General features: G+C 41.1%; 1 protein-coding gene across 1 annotated transcript; it reads right to left on the bottom strand.

Moving 5' to 3' along the window:
- Positions 1-5538: 5538 nt before the first annotated feature.
- Positions 5539-17500, bottom strand: SPINK2 (serine peptidase inhibitor Kazal type 2). The gene is made up of 4 exons (XM_025922301.2): positions 17322-17500; positions 16187-16239; positions 7389-7498; positions 5539-5864 (listed from the first exon to the last, which is right to left on the bottom strand). Exons 1-4 carry the CDS (start codon positions 17374-17376, stop codon positions 5819-5821), a joined length of 264 nt encoding a protein of 87 aa, XP_025778086.1. The 5' UTR covers positions 17377-17500; the 3' UTR covers positions 5539-5818.
- Between the last annotated feature and the right edge of the window lie 738 nt (positions 17501-18238).

Below are 18238 nucleotides of genomic sequence, written 5' to 3'. Positions count from 1 at the left end.
GTAGCTCAGTTGGTTAAGCATCTCACTCTTGATTTCAGCTCACAGTAAAAAAATCAAACCCCGCATCGGGCTTTGTGCTGAGCGTGGAACCTGCTCAAGATTCTCTCTCCCTCTGCCCCTCCTCCACTTGCATGCTGTCTCTCTCTTTCTCTCTCTCTTTCTCTCTCTCTTTCAAAATACATACATGCTTGGGGTGCCTGGGTGGCTCGGTCGGTTAAGCATCTGGCTTTGGCTCAGGTCATGATCTCACAGTCCGTGGGTTCGAGCCCCGCACCGGGCTCTGTGCTGACAGTGCGGAGCCTGGAGCCCGCTTCGGATTCTGTGTCTCCCTCTCTCTCTGCCCCTCCCCTGCTCATGCTCTGCCTCTCTCTGCCTCAAAAATAAATAAAAACATTTAAAAATTTTATACAAAATACATACATGCATACATAGTACAGAGACAGAGAGAAAGAAAGAAAGAAAGCAAAAAAGAAGGAGGAAGGAAGGAACGAAGGAATTCACTGTTAGGCAAAAGTCAAAACCTGTTTCTCTTGTGGTGTGCGGTTGTGTGTTTATCTTGCCTGTTTGGGGGGAAGGAAGGAAATTCAGGAGGTTAGTGATTTTGTTGTCATTATTTTGTGAGGCCTCCTAAGCATCCATTCCTTCCATCAACAACTATGCCCTGTGCTAGGCACTGTCCCAAGCACTGAAGACACCATGATGAGTAAGACTGGCAAGATCTCTATTCTCTGGGAGCTTCCATTCTAGAACTCTTCATAGACTTGTACTATTCTTTTCACCACTTACTTTAGGTGATTATAATTACTACATATCACTTTTATAATCAGAATATTTTTAAGAAGGGGAAAGGGAATTATTTAATACATGGTGGAAAGAACTCTGAATCTGTAATACAACTCTGAGTCTATCTGGTGCAGCACTGCTTCTATTACACAACAGTGGCAGTGAAAAGAAGACCAGGCACTCATTTACCACAAAAAGTGCATAAATAGGACCAACCTTTTCAGAGAGGAAATTTTGCGGCCTCTTTCAACATTTTTAAAGTAAGCTCTGCACCCAATGTGGGTCTTGAACTCACAACGCCAAGAACAAGAGTCACACACTCTCCCAACTGAGCCAGCCAGACACGCCTCTTTAAACATTTTAAATGTCTGTCTTCTAATCAAGTAATTCCAGCCTCATGAGTTTATCCTACAAAATGCTTTCACAAATAAAGAAGGATACATGTGTGAAGATGGTAGTGCAACATTATTTGCGAAGGTATAAAATGACAACCTAAATGTCCATCACTAGTAAATTGCACAAATAAATTATGGTATGCCCATATAATAGAATGCAATGAAATAGATCTGTATGTAGTGATTTGGGAAAATATACACGATATATTCTTACAGGGCCAGGGAGAAGTCAAAAAAACAGGTTGTTTCTTTTTTTAAGGTATAGTTTTCTATAAAATAGCCAACAGTTCACGTGTGCTAAGCAACTTACCATGTATTATTTAATTTACTCCTTACAACAAAACTGTGAAATAGGTACTATTATCGTCCTCACTTTATGGATGGGGAAACAGAGTTTCCATGAATGCATATATGTGACTTTGAGCTCATATGCTTGGTCACTGCTATATCCAGGAACCAATTCTCCCTTTAATTAGACTAATATAAGTTGGGAATTTTCCACTTTCAACCAAGAAAATTCTAATAATCCAAATATAACTCAACAGAGACTAAATAACAGCACAATAATATAACAGAATACTATGTAGTTTTTAAAATGAAGAAACTACATATATTAATATAAAAATAACCTAATACAAGAGAAAAGCACGTTTATAGAATATATATATATATTTGTTCTATAATAATAGATAAAAGTTTATACATAAAAGCATGGAAGTATTACAGTTCAATGTCACAAAAACAATACTGTAATGAAATTCTTATAATACATGTTGACACTTTTGAATTTATTTTGAAATATTATTAACAGTTCTTACTGACTATAAAAGTCTTTCATTTCATTGTACTAGGAGTGGACAGGAAAGGAGAATGAGACTAAAACAGGGAGACCCTTTTACTTCCCACACTTCCAAATTGCTTACATTTATTAGTTGAGGGGCGCCTGGGTGGCTCAGTCTGTTAAACATCTGACTTCGGCTCAAGTCATGATCCACAGTTCGTGGGTTCGAAACCTGCATCAGGCTCTGTGCTGACAGCTCAGAGCCTGGAGCCTGCTTCCGATTCTGTGTCTCCCTCTCCCTCTGCCCCTCCCTGGCTCACACTCTGTCTCTTTCTCTCAAAAATAAATAAACATTAAAATTTTTTTTAAAAAATTTATTAGTTGAGGAGTTTATGTGATAACAACCCAATTCAAACTGCTATAAGCAAAAAGAAAAAAAAAAGTGTGTTGGGTGGAATATTGAATGGATAGTGAGCCAGCTCACAGAGTCAAAGGAAAAGCTGACCAACTGAGCCTGACCCATGGCAAGACGGGACATGTTTCCCTGGGCATGTTGGCATCATGCTCTCCTACTACAGTCTTTCTCCATAGTGAGGGGTCACGGTTTCCAGCAGCTTCCAGAAGCACAGCCTCTCAATCTCACCACCTAAAAGGAAAAGGGCTCTTCCCTGAGGATGGATTCTGAACAGTCACAAACCCACTGCAGACCAACCCTGTGATTAGGGTAGTGGGAATTATGACAGATCATGACTGGTCTAATTTGGACCAGGTGCTTACCCTTCTGTCTACCTCCAGATTCAGGGATACTGGATCATGTAAGAAGGCAGCAGCTCCATTCAGCCAGAAGTTGGGAGTAAAGTGGAAAAGGATAATGGAAGGCAGAAGCAATAGTACTTTAGGGCAGAAGAAGAGAGAGTTGCTGGCTATACTAAATGACCAGTGTGTACTACATGAGCATAAACTTCTCTTAAAAATTTTTTTAGGGGTACCTGGGTGGCTCAGTCAGTTAAGCGGCTGACTTCAGCTCAGGTCATGATCTCACAGTTCATGAGTTTGAGCCCCACATTGGGCTCTGTGCTGACAGCTCAGAGCCTGGAGCCTGCTTTGGATTCTCTCTCTTTCTCTCTTTCTCTCTCTCTCTCTCTCTCTCTCTCTCTCTCTCTCTCTCTCTCTCCCCCGCCTCTCTCTCTGTCCCTTCCCCACTTGTGCTCTGTCTCTGTCTCTCAAACTGAATAAACATTAAGAAAATTTTTTTTTAATTTTTAGGGGACCCTGGGTGGCTCAGTCGGTAAAGCATCTGACTCTTGATCTCAGGATCATGAGTTCAAGCCCCACATTGGGTGTGGAGCCTACTTAAAAAAAAAATTTAAAGCTATTCTCATTTTGTGTATGTGTGTGTGTGTGTGTGTGTGTGTGTGTGTGTGTGTGTGTGTGTATACATGTATATATATTTTTTTTCAAGTGATAAGGATGTATGTATAAGAATGTTCTCTGAAACATTTTATAATCATTAAAAGTTGTAAACAACCTACAGTTAACATCTATTGATTTTTTTTCCTCTCGGATTTTCCCTTTTTTCCCTCTGGGAAACAGTGGACCCAAGGTCTCATCTCAGCTTAACTAATCCTATATCACCTTAATTCTTCAGAAGGGTGGATGCATAATCTAACATGAACCAGTCAGGGTCTTTGTCCAGGAAAGAGTCATTTTCTTTTCAGGTAGTAAGATTGTTGGGGCTGTGACTCCAGGATTATTTTCACCTGGAACTGATAGAAAAGAATTACTTCCTGTTAGGTCAGAAAGTTGCTAGGATAGAATCTGGAACTTCCAATTTTGTCTCTCACACAGGAGGTGAAGCTAGTCTATGAATGAAGCTGTTTATGCTAAAATAAAGAGATGAGACACGGAGAGATGGCAATTTCTAGTGCACTAAGGTCTCTGGTTGCAGGCACCCTCTGAGGTTAACAGCAGCCTGCTCTTCCGCAAATATGACTAAATGGGACAATGAATTCCCTCTTTAGCTAAGACTAGTTTGAGTTGGGATTCTTCCAATTTCAACAAAGAGAATCCTAATGAACAAGCTGAATATAGATCAGTAGAGCTTGGATAACTTATGGCACAATAATAAAATACTATGTAGCTTTTGAAAAGAACAAACTATATTGACATTAAAAAAAAACAATATAAAGAGAAGAGCCATTTTATGGGACAGGGTGTATACGTCTGTGTCTCTGTGTGTCTGTATGATTCGATATACACATACATACTTAGGGAGAACAAAAAGGAGACTATGTTCCAAAAAGTTAATGGTGGTTACCTCTGGAGGCTACATGGGCATAACTTTCACTTTCTAAATACACTTATGTATTTCTTAATTTTCCAAAGAGTATATACTACTTTTATAAAAATTTTAAGCCAAAAACAACTACAGAACATTAACTGTAGCCCATTTATGTTATAGAATTTCCCACTTTATTGCCTTTACTCCACATAAACAACAGGACTGGGGATTTAGAGACCCAGGCTGCTATTCCAGACTTTCAGTGTGTTCTATAATGTTGGGCAAGTTGATTTGCCTCTGTGGGCCTCAGTATCTTCCTCTCTAAGAGAGGTCCTTGAAATAATGGCAGGTACTATTTCAGCAGTTTCTGTGTCCCAGCACTGTGCTAAGCAGTTTCCTCTCCACGGTTTCATGAGTTGAGCATTAATCCCGTTTTCCATATAAAAAACTGAAGTGTTGGAATCAGAATCCAAGCTCAGGTTTAGCTGACCCGAAAAGCCATATTCTTTCCAATATGGAAATACATGCTCTTTCCAATACATGCTCTCTCAGCTGCCTCTTGCCTCATGGCTCATGGTTTCCTGGTGCTAGAAAGTACTTGCACCCAGGACTTGACTCAAAATCCTGTACCTAGAAACATCATTCTAAAGCAAGCCCCCGTCACTTTTATTATTGTTAATGTCTATTCTTTATATTGTATCAACCTCTAAAACAGGATGTTTCAATCTCACCACTACTGATATTTTGGACTGAAAAATTCTTCATTGTTGGGAGCTGCCCCGCCCCCTCCACCCCCCACCCTGGGTCACTGCAGGATGTTTGACAACATCCCTGGCATCTACCCACTAGATGTCAGTAGTGCCCACCCTTCAAATAGTGGCACCAAAAATGCCTCCAGACATATTGCCAGATGTCCCCTGGAGGCAAAATCACCCCAGAGTTGAGAACCACTGGTCTAAAAGGAGTAAAAAGCCAAATTCCTACATTAACCCTGATGGGCAACTATTGAAAGGAGACACTGACTCTAGTAAATATTTCTACCTGCATGATTCTTTGACTTTATCAGCTCTGCCTAAAATCGGCTCCAAGTGTCTCACAGTTATTTGCTTTGTGCAGAACAACGTCCCAGGCACATATACATTAACTATGTAAGATTTGAGGTAAGGGGGGAGTAGAATAAAGCTCTCCTTCTCAACAATAACTCCACTTCTCCCTTACAAAATTCATCTTTGCCTGTGAGGAAGAGTCACCAGGAGGCTGCAGAGTAAGAATGGGTATTCAACAGAGAACAGCAGTACTTGAATACAATGCTGATTTTATTCCAGGGAAATAAAGCAATGCACAAGACCTGGGCAATAAGCTTAACTCAAGAGGCAAAAGCCGAGAAACAAGGATTTTTTTTGTGTTTGTTTTAATTATCAATTGCTCCACATAGCTCTCTTTCACACCTCCTCTCAGAAAATGTGGGCTAACAAATCCCATGCAAAAGAACATAGGAAAGAGAAAAAGGGGAAATGGAATTCATCTAGCATACTGTTGAAGGTGGTTTCTCCAAGTTCTCTTCTATAAACTGCTCCATCAACACGGTCCACTCCGGATTATTTTAATGTCATGACCATCTTCCCTGCAAATTGAACAACCATAAAGACACATTTACTACCTACCTACCACACTGAAACTGTCCCACTCTTTGAACCAAAAAGACCCATGTCATTATACATTAGATTCTAAGGTGATGCTTACTTAATCATTTTTAAAGCTAAATCTAGGGGCGCCTGGGTGGCGCAGTCGGTTAAGCGTCCGACTTCAGCCAGGTCACGATCTCGCGGTCCGTGGGTTCGAGCCCCGCGTCAGGCTCTGGGCTGATGGCTCAGAGCCTGGAGCCTGTTTCCAATTCTGTGTCTCCCTCTCTCTCTGCCCCTCCCCCGTTCATGCTCTGTCTCTCTCTGTCCCAAAAATGAATAAACGTTGAAAAAAAAATTAAAAAAAAAAATGTTAAAGCTAAATCTAGTAAACAATAGGGCCCCAATTCTGCCATTTTTCCCTGACCCTAAGGCACAGGGCACTAACCTAAAAAAAAATCACTATGCGAAGACCTAGGTAACTCACTGAAGACTGACATCAGAGAAAGGACCCCGAAATACAATGCAGCCTACCTTGTCATGGTGTGATACTTTGTATGTGATTCCTACTCACAGTAGACAATAAGCTAAGTTACAGCAAGACAAGATGTGAGTCTCAGCGGCCAATGTGAGCGCCCATATTAGTTGTTTGTCAGAATCTAGGACTTAGAGTCCGGTATAACCATTACACCCAAATAAATGGACCCTCAAGTGAAGGAGCTTCAAATGTCTAGGAGACATTTGAAGGCCGACTGACCACCCAAGCTATAGGTGCAAAGATACTGTGTCAAAACAGATGCTGCTGGAGGCTCTGTCAGCGCAGAAGGTGACCTGACCGAAATCCAGGCCGAAGTTTGTCTCAGGTCCAACGACTGGACAGGTGCCTCACTGCTCACCTTGTGACACCTCCTTCCTGGATCCTCTTCAGAGTGGTTCATTAATTCCCTCCACTAATTTTCTTCTGTGACTAACTTGTGTGATAAAGTGCGCAATAAACTGAGTAATTCATGAATTTAATATTGGCACTACATGGTTATTTGAAATGTGTCTTAATCCTGTGATTCGCCCTGCTTCATACGTACAGGAGATGTCACAGTCACCTGTGAGTTACATGAAAGGCATCATGTATAACACACTACTTAGCATTCTACTAGGTAGAATTATTACCTAGTAATAATTCAATCCAACTAGTTTTGCAGGTTGTACAGGTACCTGCACATGCCCTCTGAATTTAAAAGAATATTTAATATTTCATAGTTTAACTATTAATACACTCTTAATTTGGGGAAATTGCCCATCCATGAAGAGTAACATAACCTGATTATCAAGTGTATAACTGGTTAATCACAAATGTCACTCTCTGACTTTGACCTGGAAAATGAACTGAAGGATTGTCTTTTTAAATGTCAGTCTGAAAACACAACTACTATGTCACATTTGATTCTTACATCCAAGAAAAGAGTCACTACTTCCTAAGTAATCAAAAATCAAGAAAAGGACTAGTCTATACTGTAAAATTATGTTACCGGATTTTCATGCACAGAGTACACTCGTTAGGATAAGTGGACATGTCACTTCCACACACGGGGTTAAAGTCTCTGGGACATCCTGGTAATTTATATTGATTGCAGTTTGGCTAGGAAAGAAAAAGGAAGACAGAAATTACATAACTGAGACATTCTCATCACAAAATAGTTGGTGGGGGGGACAAAGTCCCAAGGCTCCTAAATTTCCTAGAAACACCCTACAAAAATATTTCTATTTTCCACACAAAAAAAGATTTTTCTAATGCAAAAATCAGATGCAGTATTGAAGCAATGGTTCAATACCCACTATGTAAGAAAAGGACCTTAGCCAGGCTGATTTTTAAATGAAAGTCCAGGGGCTCCTGGGTGACTCAGTCAGTTAAGCGCCCGATGTCGGTTCAGGTCATGATCTCACAGTCCATGGGTTCAAGCCCCACATGGGGCTCTGTGCTGACAGCTCAGAGCCTGGAGCCTGCTTCGGATTCTGTGTCTCCCTCTCTCTCTGCTCCTCCCCTACTCACACTCTCTCTCTCTGTGTCTCTCTCAAAAATAAATAAACATTAAAAAAATGTAAATGAAAGTCCAAGACAGGCCACCATACCCACTTTCCAACCCTCTAGCTTTATAATTATACTTCACTACTGTCTCCACAAGAGTGTTGTTACATTCAACCTTAATCCTTTGGCGTGATGTCAAGACAAATTCAGGAATCTAATCTTTCAGTCTGGATCTTTAAGGTACTGGCATTCAACCAAGTGCAACAAAGAAAACAGCACTGGCACTTAGGGGTGGTGATGGGTTGAATTGTGCCCACCCAAAAAGTTACGTTATTGGAAATAGAGTCTTTGTACAGGGAATCAATTTAAAATGAGGTCAGTAGATTGGGCCCTAATCCAATAGAACTGGTGTCCTTATAAAAAGGGGAAATTTGGACACAGAGTCATAAACAGAGGGAAGGTCACATAAAGACATAGAATTTACAAGACAAGGAGCACCTGGGGCTACCAGCACCTAAGAGAAAGGCATGGAACAGATTCTTCCTCACAGTCCTCAGGAGGAACCAATTCTACCAACATCCTAATTTAGGACTTCTAGCCTCCAGAACAGGGAGACATTCAATTTCTGTTGTTTAACCCCCTCAGTTTGTGGTACTTTATTATAGCAGCCCTAAGAAGCTGATACCAGGTCATGGAACTCAATCCTGTGATTTGATGGAATTGAGGCCAGTCAGGTAATACGTCTTGCTCACAGCTGCCAATCTCCAGCAGGACCAGTACTAGACCTGGTCAGTGATCAGACTATGATGTGCAGAGTCTCACTTTAACAAAAGTCTAAATATATGGCCCACTGTATTTCTGTTTTATATGCATACATTTAAGGGCACCTGGGTAGCTCAGTCGGTTTACTGAGGGAGGCTTGTTTTGGCTCAGGCTATGATCTCGTGGTTTGTGAGTTCAAGCCCCACAATGGGCTCCACACCAATATTATATATATAAATACTGGTTTTAGTAAATGGTGATCACTTTTCCTCACTTCAGAGTAAAAGAAGCCGCCCTGTTTTAGCACTCTGAATAAATGTGGCACACATTTCTACTGATACTATCTGGATTTATAAAGACCTAAACAAGGCTGGCCATGAGCCAAACTCTGAAGTAAAAGAGGTTTTGTTGACCCTTTCCATCCTCTGTTCAGCTTTCATTGAGGAGCATGATATGCTGCCCAAGGCTCACTAAGGTGATTCTTATAGGGCTGCTCTCACAAGCAGAGTAGATGCCCTCTTATTCAATGAGACTGGGAGAAATGGTAGTTGGTCATTTAATTGATAAAGTCAATTAAAGCAAGGAAGCAAGGAAACAAAATATATATCCCAAGCATTTTATCATAAAACATATAGGTGAAAAACAAAATTGCCAATCTTTTGATGTAGGACAATGACAGGGCATGTAGCCACCTGTAATGCTACTATAAGATAACTTTCCTTGTCACTAGGTATGACTGTATGATTAAGGTAAGGCCAATGGGATATACATGGAATTATTGTACAGCAACTTCTGGGAACCTCCTTTAAAAGAAAGCAGGTACTTGTCCTTTGTTTGCCCTCAATTTTTTTCTTAGTCCATTCCTCCATCCTCCTGCAGAGTTCATGGAGCTCTAATCTTTGTTTAGAGCTTTGTTAGACTGGGAAGATAGAGGCCACATTCTCGGACAGCAGCACTGTGTGCTCCTATTTTGAGTTTTTGTTACTTGCAGCTGAATCTAATCCTAACTGATACAAGAGATGAGAACTTTCCTTTGAATATTTCAACTACAGTTGATCTTTGAACAACATGAGTTTAAATATATTTTCTCTTCCTTATGATTTTCTTAATAACATTTTCTTTTCTCTAACTTACATGAATACAGGTAAGATAAGGATGTAACACATAACATACAAAATGTATATTAATCAACTCTTTATGTTATCAGACTTCTGGCCAACAGTAGGCTATTAATTAAATTTGAGGATCAAAAGTTATGCTCAGATTTTTTACTGTTGGGGGGGGGGTCAGCATCCCTAACCCCCTGCATTATTCAAGGGTCAAGTGTAATTAAGAGTTTTGTGTGCTATCACTGCAAAAATGATACCCATAATAAGTCACATATTATTTCCTATTTTGGTTTATTTAAAACAGAATTTCTTGGGGCACCTGGGTGGCTCAGTTGGTTAAATGTCTAACTCTTGATTCAGCTCAGGTCACAATCTCACGATTTGTGAGGGTCTGCACTGGCAGCACAGAGCCTGCTTGGGATTCTCTCTCTTCCTTTCTCTCTGCCCCTCTTCTGATTACGCTCTCTCTCTCTGTCTCTCAAAATAAATAAATGAATTTTAAAAAATGTTGCTGCTGTTGTACTGTTGTTTCACACAATTCATATTTTGGACCAGATAATTCTTTGTGATGGGAGACGGTCCTGTGCACTGTAGGATGCTCTCTATCCATTAGATGCCAGTATAAACTCCCTAGTCATGATGATCTAAAGTAACACTCTAAATGTCTGCTGGAGAGCAAAATTGACCCTAATTAAAAACTAATATTTTAAAATACAGAATTTAAGGAGCACCTGGCTCAGTTGGTAGAACATGTGACTCTTGATCTTGGGATTGTAGGTTCAAGCCCCACACTGGGTGTAGAAATTACTTAAAAATAGGGGATGACTGGGTGGCTCGGTCAGTTAAGCATCTGACTTTGGCTCAGGTCATGATCTCAGTTTGTGAGTTCAAGCCCCAGGTGGGGCTCTGTGCTGCAAGCGTGGAGCCTGGAGCCTGCTTAGAGTTCTGTGACTCCCTGTCTCTGTCCCTCTTGAACTCATGCTTTCTGTCTGTCTCTCTCTCTCTCTCTCTGAAAAGTAAATAAACATTTAACAAAATTACTTAAAAATAAAATCTTTAAAAAAATACAGTCTTCTGGCATACAAAAGACAGTAGGCTATCTACAGCCAGTAAGTGATCAATACACTATGGAAATTGTTCAGAGAGAAGGGAGAGGATCACTTGTGAGTTGCTTAAGTGGAAGGTGTTGAGTGAGTGTTTAGTGTTAACAACTAGCCCTGGTGGACCTACACAGGGTTGCCTGTGCATACAACCTCACAAACTTGTTAAAAACTGATTTAGTGCCATTGGCAATGACATGTATGGAGCTAGAGAGTATTAAGCTAAGGGAAATAAGCTAGTCAGAGAAAGACAAATACCATATAATTTTATTCATATGTGGAACTTAAGAAACAAAACAAACAAGCAAAAGGGAAGAGAAAACAGAGAGTGAGGCAAACCAAGACACAGACTGTTAACTACAGAGAACAAACTGATGGTTTGGAACTGATGTTCCAGAGAGGAGGTCGGTGGGGAGATAGATAAAATAGGTGATAGGTATTAAGGAGTGCTATGATGAGCACCAGATGTTGTATGGAAGTGTTGAATCACTACATTGTACACCTGAACTTACCCTGTCTGTTAACAAACTGGAATTTAAATAAACACTTAAAAAACAAACAAACAAACAAACAAACAAACACTGATTTGGGGCCTCATTCCAGACCTACTCGATTAGAATTTCCAGGGTTAGAATCCATGTGTCTAGAGGCCCCTCAATTCTGATTCAGCTAGAACTGGCTTTAGAAATGGCTATTCCCAATCATCTTGACATCCAATCCACTTAGACTATGTATGGAAGCTAAGGAGAATGCACCAAGACACACAGTTTGGCACACAATTTCAGGGATCCCCTGCTCTAGACCTTTTTTTCCTCCCTTTGTTTAACCAAAGTACATCTTGCCTATGCCCACTCTCTGATTAAATAGGTAAATAACTAATCAAAATCAATCTATTTAGCCTAAAGATCTTAGGGTTTTTTTTTAATATTCAACAGCAGTTTTCAAATGCTTTCATCTCAAAGAATGACTAGTAAATGAATTTTGAGGAGCAGTAACAGGCTGGTAAGGAAGTTTTGGTGTTTTATTTTGTTTTGTTTTGTTTAAGCGGAAGACCTTTGATGTCTCTCAGATCCCCAAGAGATCTACCCAGCTGGAAGGCAATGTTGATATTTCAGTCTGATTCCAGTCTAATTCTCATGATTTCAAAGCCAGCTTTGGCTAGCCACCATTTAACTTTATTAAATTCAGGTAACTCATTCCCTGGATTTTCTCTGAGCAGAGACATGAGGCTTTATGAACAAACACTTTTCACTCTTATCAATGAGGTCAATCAATTTCATTAATAAATTATGTTCTCATTAACTCTTAGCTTTATACAGTTACCCAAATTTATGAAAAAGGAAAAGAAATTCAGAACAGGTTCACCATCTAGGGAGGCTCTAAATTACACCCCACAACATGCCAACTAGAGAAAAGAGTTTACCCCTGGCAGACGGCTCCTCAGAGCTTTAGAAGACACTCTCATTCTGGAATAGTGTCACATGGCATTTTTATTTATTCTTTAGAATCAATTTAATTTTTATAGAAAGATGTCCTATGCTTTTAAGTAATTCTCTGAGCTCTATACTCTGAATCTTTTCTTTTGAAAGATTCGTAAATACTTTACCAAATATAGTCCCTCATTTGTTTATTCAATAAATGAAGAAGATTTTAAGATAGATGTTAGAGAACTACAAAGACAAATTGAGTCCTACCTGTAAGAAGTTTGGTGTATCATTAGAAAATCAAGAAATAGACATGGTGCTCTTAAAGGATGGACAGAATTTAGATTAGAGAGATTTGGGAGAATGTCCACCTCAAGGAAATAAAACAGACTAACCAAAGGCACAGTAGTGAGGGAAGTGTCTGATCTGAGAGCAAGGCAGTTTAATTTAAAGGAGCATCCAACACTCTTTCATAATAAAAACACTCAACAAACTAGGCAGAAAAGAGAGCTTCCTCCAACCCGATAAAGAATATCTATAAAAAACATATTTAATGGTGGAAGACTGAATGCTTTTCCTCCAAAATTAGGAATGACAAGGATGTCCATTTTCATTTGTTCTATTCAACATTGTACAGAATATCCTAGAAAAGACAATTAGGCAATAAAATAAATATAAAAGGCATCCAGATTGGAAAAGAAGAAATAAAACTATCTCTAATCAAAGATGCTATACTCTTTTTATAGAAAGGTCTAAGAAATCCACAAAGAAACTGTTAGAACTAAAAAACAAGTTCAATATGATTGGAGGATACAAGATCAATATACAGAAACCAACTGTACTTCTATACACTTGCAGTGAACAATCTGAAAATGAAATTGAGAAAAAAATTCCATTTATAACAGCATCAAAAAGAATAAAATATTTAGGAAAATATTTAGCAAAAGAAGCATAAGAATTGTACAGCAAAACTACAAAACATTGTTGAAATAAATTAAAGGACTAATAAGTGAAAAGGCATCCCATATTCATGGATCAAAAGATTTAACTTTCCTAAGATGGCAACATTCCCCAAACTGGTCTACAGATTCAGTGAAATCCCTATCAAAAATCTCAACTGTCTTTTTGCAGCAGAATTTGGCAAACTGATCTTAAAATGCATATGGAAATGCAAGTGACCTGAATAGCCAAAACAATCTCAAAGAAGTTGGAGGATTCACACTTCCCCATTTTGAAACTTACCACAAAGCTACAGTAATTAAAACAGTGTGGCACTAACACCTGAAACTAATACAACACTGGATGTTAATTACACTACACTAGCATTAAAATAAAAACAAAACAAAACAAAGAAAAAACTGTGGCCCTAGCATAAGGATAGAAGAACATAAGCTATGGGAAAGCAGTGGAAGGTACAGGTAGAGAGATAGGCTGCAGTAAGGACACTCTGTGAACACTGGGAAGCTCCAGTGTTTAGTGGAGACACTAAAGAGTTAAGGAAAATTACTTATGGGGTCACTATGCTTGGGGACTCTAAACTGGAACAGTAGCAACAGAACTGGGAAGAAAGCAAAGATCTCTTGAGTGATTCATTCTTTTAATAATCCTGCACAAACAGACCGAGGTCCTGTAGCATTTGCTTCCTGAGAGAGAGTGCCTTTTAAAATTTTGCACCCTAGACACCCAACTAGCCTTACCCTAATGCCAAACTTGAGATGAAGGTGGGACTATTCCCATTTTCTGAAAGAAAATCAAACTCCCCAAAATTGAGTCTTCTGATTAAAATGTATTATTGAGCACCTGCTAAGTGCTGAAGATTGGACACCAAATAGCAAGACATCATCCTTGACCACAGTAGTATACAGTTTACTGAAGGGAGACAGGCAAACAGGCAATTTACAGTTCAATGCTATGATGGGTTAGTGAAGAGCACTGGATCTGGAGTAAGACTGCTTGGGTTGGAATCATAGTTCCACCCTGTGGCCCATGCCTGGCTAAGGGGATAATAATGATACTTCATAATGCTATAAAAGATTAAATGAGTTATTATGTTTAAAGCATTTAGAACAGTATTTGGCAGGGGTGCCTGGCTGGCTCAGTTGGTAGAGCATGCACTCTTGATCTCTGAGTTGTGAGGTCAAGCCCCACACTGGGTGTAGAGGTTACTTAAAAAAAATCCCAGAATATGTCACCCCAAAACTATGACTCTTTGACATAATTATTTTGAGTTAAAGACAGCTAAGAAGTAACAAACCCAAGAAAAGTGCTCTGTACCCTCCCCCCTTTTCTGCCTAAAGGCAGGATATAAATTCTCCTTTACTGAAGACAACTCTAGACTCAGCCCAGAGATGGCACCAGAGGAACCTGCAAACAAACCTAACTCCATTAGTTTCCTCCCATATATTTACCTTCCCATAGTATGCCACCCTTGGAAGCCTAGAACCATTTTACTTTGTCCTGTCATGTCTCTGCATGTCTGCTTATAAGTCTGACTTGTAGTAGGCTGGCTTCCTGGGCTGGTTATTCTAAATAATGAGTTGGTTTCCTGAGTAGGTTGCTTCAGGTTGTGGGTCAGAGTTCTATTTTAATAAATGGTCTGACATTGTCCATTTGTATATTTTCTTTATACAATTTATTGCTCTTGTTAAAGATGCTATATAAGTCAGAGTTCTAAACCACCTCTTTGAATTACTCATCTCTGAATGCTCCCACATGTATGTGTGATGCACATGTTAATAAAATTTCTGTTTTTTTTTTTTTTCTTGTTAAACTGTCTTTTGTTCAAGAGGCCCCAGCTGAGAACTTAGAAGGGTAGAGGAAAGCTTCTAATCTTCCCCTACACTGTCATGGTGATGATGATGATGCAGTATAGGTTGCATGAAACCAAAGAGAAAGTGCATTTACATATTCTTTGGAGTTAGAAAATGGGATGAGAAGGTTTCCTGGAAGAGGTCTACTCTGAGTTGAATACTCAAAGTTACTTAACCCCCTAAGGTAAATATCCCCATATGTAAAATAATATCTATCATACAAGGTCACTATGAGGATTGAGAGACTGAATACACGAATGGACAATGTCAGACCATTTATTAGAATAGAACTCTGACCCACAACCTGCAGCAACTTACCCAGAAAACCAACTCATTATGTAGAATAACCAGCCCAGGAAGTCAGCCTGCTATAAGTCAGACTTGTAAGACGTCAGACAGCCATCTCTGATGACAGTCCAAGAAGCCAAACAATAACCTCCATAACAACTGGCCCCAAATGGCCAGGACTTGGTTAATACCTTCCAGTTTCTCTGAGGTTTGTCCCCACATCCAACTGAGGATCAACCAAAGAAAGCCAAATATGCACTCCTTACCAATCACACAGGAAGCCTGCTTCTAGTTAGCCCACATACAGCTTCCCCAGGCCAACAGCTCCAATCAGGGCATACCTAAAGCCTTCCCTTGTTCCTGCTGCAAAGCTTCCCCCCTCCTCTGCCTGCCTTTGAGTCTCCACCAAAACACAAGTGATAAGTGTGGCTGACTCCCTTGCTACATCAAGCTGTGAATTTTGCTTTTTTGCTTGTTCTCATTTAGTTGGGCTTCATTTGCTTCCACAGACTTCAATTTGATAATGTTCATACAATTTCTAGTACAAGACATAACCATTAGATCAAGGGTCTTTTGAATCATTAAAGAAACTATTAAAGGAAATAATGTGCTGATGCCATCAAGGACTGAGCTATTTTCAACCAAAATTTACAATTTTGATCTGTATCAAAAAGCCTGCCTTAGAATCAGATTTCTAAAGAAGTAAACAGTTTCAAAAGTGGCAGGTGAGACCTGAAAACCAGCCCCAGCCCAAACTGTGTGGGCTTCACTATACTAGTGGAAATAATACAAGTGGCTTCCTACTTACTGTTCTGTATTCTGAAGTCTGGCTGAACTCAGAGCTCGAGGAGTCCAAAGAGGCTGTCAGAAAAGAGGCATTTTAAACTATATGATTAAGGTCAATTCTTATTGATAAAGGGCTTTTAAAATCCAGCTTGTGATTTATCCAGGCCATACCCTCTCTCAGATGCCCAACTTCTTTGAACAGCCCCCATTGCCCACCCCTACCCCCAAAGAAGGGTATTTGGTTGTTTTCTGGCACTCTTGTGACAGGCACACAGAAGGAATATTTGGTATGGGTTCTGTAACTGACCACCCTAACAGGCTTGCTTGAGAAAGAACTTTGGAACTATGGAATAAAAGGCATAGTCGTATGGGACACCTGGATGGCTCAGTGGGTTAAGCATCATCCAACTTTGCCTCAGGTCATGATCTGGTGGTTCATGGGTTCCAGCACTGTGTCAGGCTCTGTACTGACAGCTCAGAGCCTGGAGCCTGTTTCAGATTCTGTCTCCCTCTGTCTCTGCCCCTCCCCTGCTCATGTTCTATCTCTCTGTGTCTCTCAAAAATAAATTAAAACATTAAAAAAAAAAAATTTTTTTTTAAGTCAGAGAAGTAACTCTTACTAATTCATGATATTCTTGTCCTCAGTGGCTAGGGTAACAAACACACAACTTAACATTTGGTATTACCACTTTAACTCCACTTTCAAATGGGCGTCAAGACCAGGTGGAATAAAACCCCTTTCTCACAAGCCTCAGAGTGCCTGATGCATTTGGCATTCACAATCCCTAATTCCTGTTCATCTCTTGCAGACGTAGGGTCACTGTGTCCATAAAAACCCAATTTCTGATCTTGGGTTCCAGAAAATCAGCCTTAAGGGAGAAAGAGCAGACAGCAGTGTGTCACTAAGAAGGAGCTGGGAGCCAAAGCCAAACAAGATCTTAAAGCACGTCTGCTGGCTCCACCGCCACCCCCGCCCTGCACGACCCCACGTTCGCACTCCTACACGACCGCAGGTCGCGGGGAACCGCCATTAACGTGTGCCTGAAGGGCAGCCAGGGCCTCCAGGATCCAGGGACCGGCTGCCGCGGGCCAGAGCCACTCTCCGCTACTTCTACGCGGCTCATCGGGGCCCACCAGGCCTGCCCGACCAGCGTTACCTGCCAAGTTCCCGGCCAGGAGCAACAGCACCAAGCGCACCACCAAGAACGCCATGCTCCCTCTTTGGCCCGCCCGCCGGTCTCGGCCCGCTCCCGTGCCCGTGCGACACGCAGAGCGCGCCCAGGTCGGACAAGCGACAGGCTTGGGGAGAGGGGGCAAGGGGGACAGGAGGCATGAGAGGGGGAGGGGCTGGAGGAGGAGCGGTTGCTGGCCCCCCACTTCCGCGTCCCGCCGAGGATCGGGGTGAGCGAAGGGAGTGAGCGAAATCTCTCCCTGCAGCAAGCCAGAACCTCGTAAGAGCCCCCGGGGAACAACCCTGGGAGCTCTGTCAGCCAACCCCTGTATCTTCAGCATCTACTCTGTCCAAGACAGTGTTTGGGCGCTAAACTAAACAAAGAACTCGCTCTCGGGAGGTTTTCTGGTGTAGGTGTTGGGCGTGGGGTGACACGGGAAACTCCCTAGCGAATCCATTCAATAATTTCTCAAATTAAGTGCTAGAGAGTGGTGGGAGAAGGTGAAGACTTTCCACGGAGAGATCAGGAAAGGCCTTTCAGAGGTGACATTTGAGCTGAAAGTCGAAGGAGGAGAAGGAATCAGGGTGAAGCCGGTGGGAACAAGTAATCCAGGATCCAGGAAAAGCCAGTGCAGAGATCCAGAGGCAGGAGCCAGCTCAGTGTTTCAGCTGGAGCTGCTGGTGAAAGAGGGGGCAGAGCGAGGGAGATGGAACCCAAGGCCAAGGTCAGGTGTGGTGGTGTAGGCTATGATAAGGAATTTGGACTTTTTCTGGTTGCAGTGGGAAGCTGGTGGGGGATTTTGAGCTTGGGAATGCCCCTGATCTGACTTATGTTTTAATAGATTGGCTGAAGAATGGACAGGAGATGGGTAAGAGTGGAGGCAGGAAGACAAATTAGGTGGC

This window comes from Puma concolor, chromosome B1 (genome assembly GCF_028749965.1).
Source record: "Puma concolor isolate L17-30 chromosome B1, mPumCon1.1.hap2, whole genome shotgun sequence".
Taxonomy (NCBI): domain Eukaryota; kingdom Metazoa; phylum Chordata; class Mammalia; order Carnivora; family Felidae; genus Puma; species Puma concolor.
This window is presented reverse-complemented; position numbering and strand designations above follow the sequence as displayed.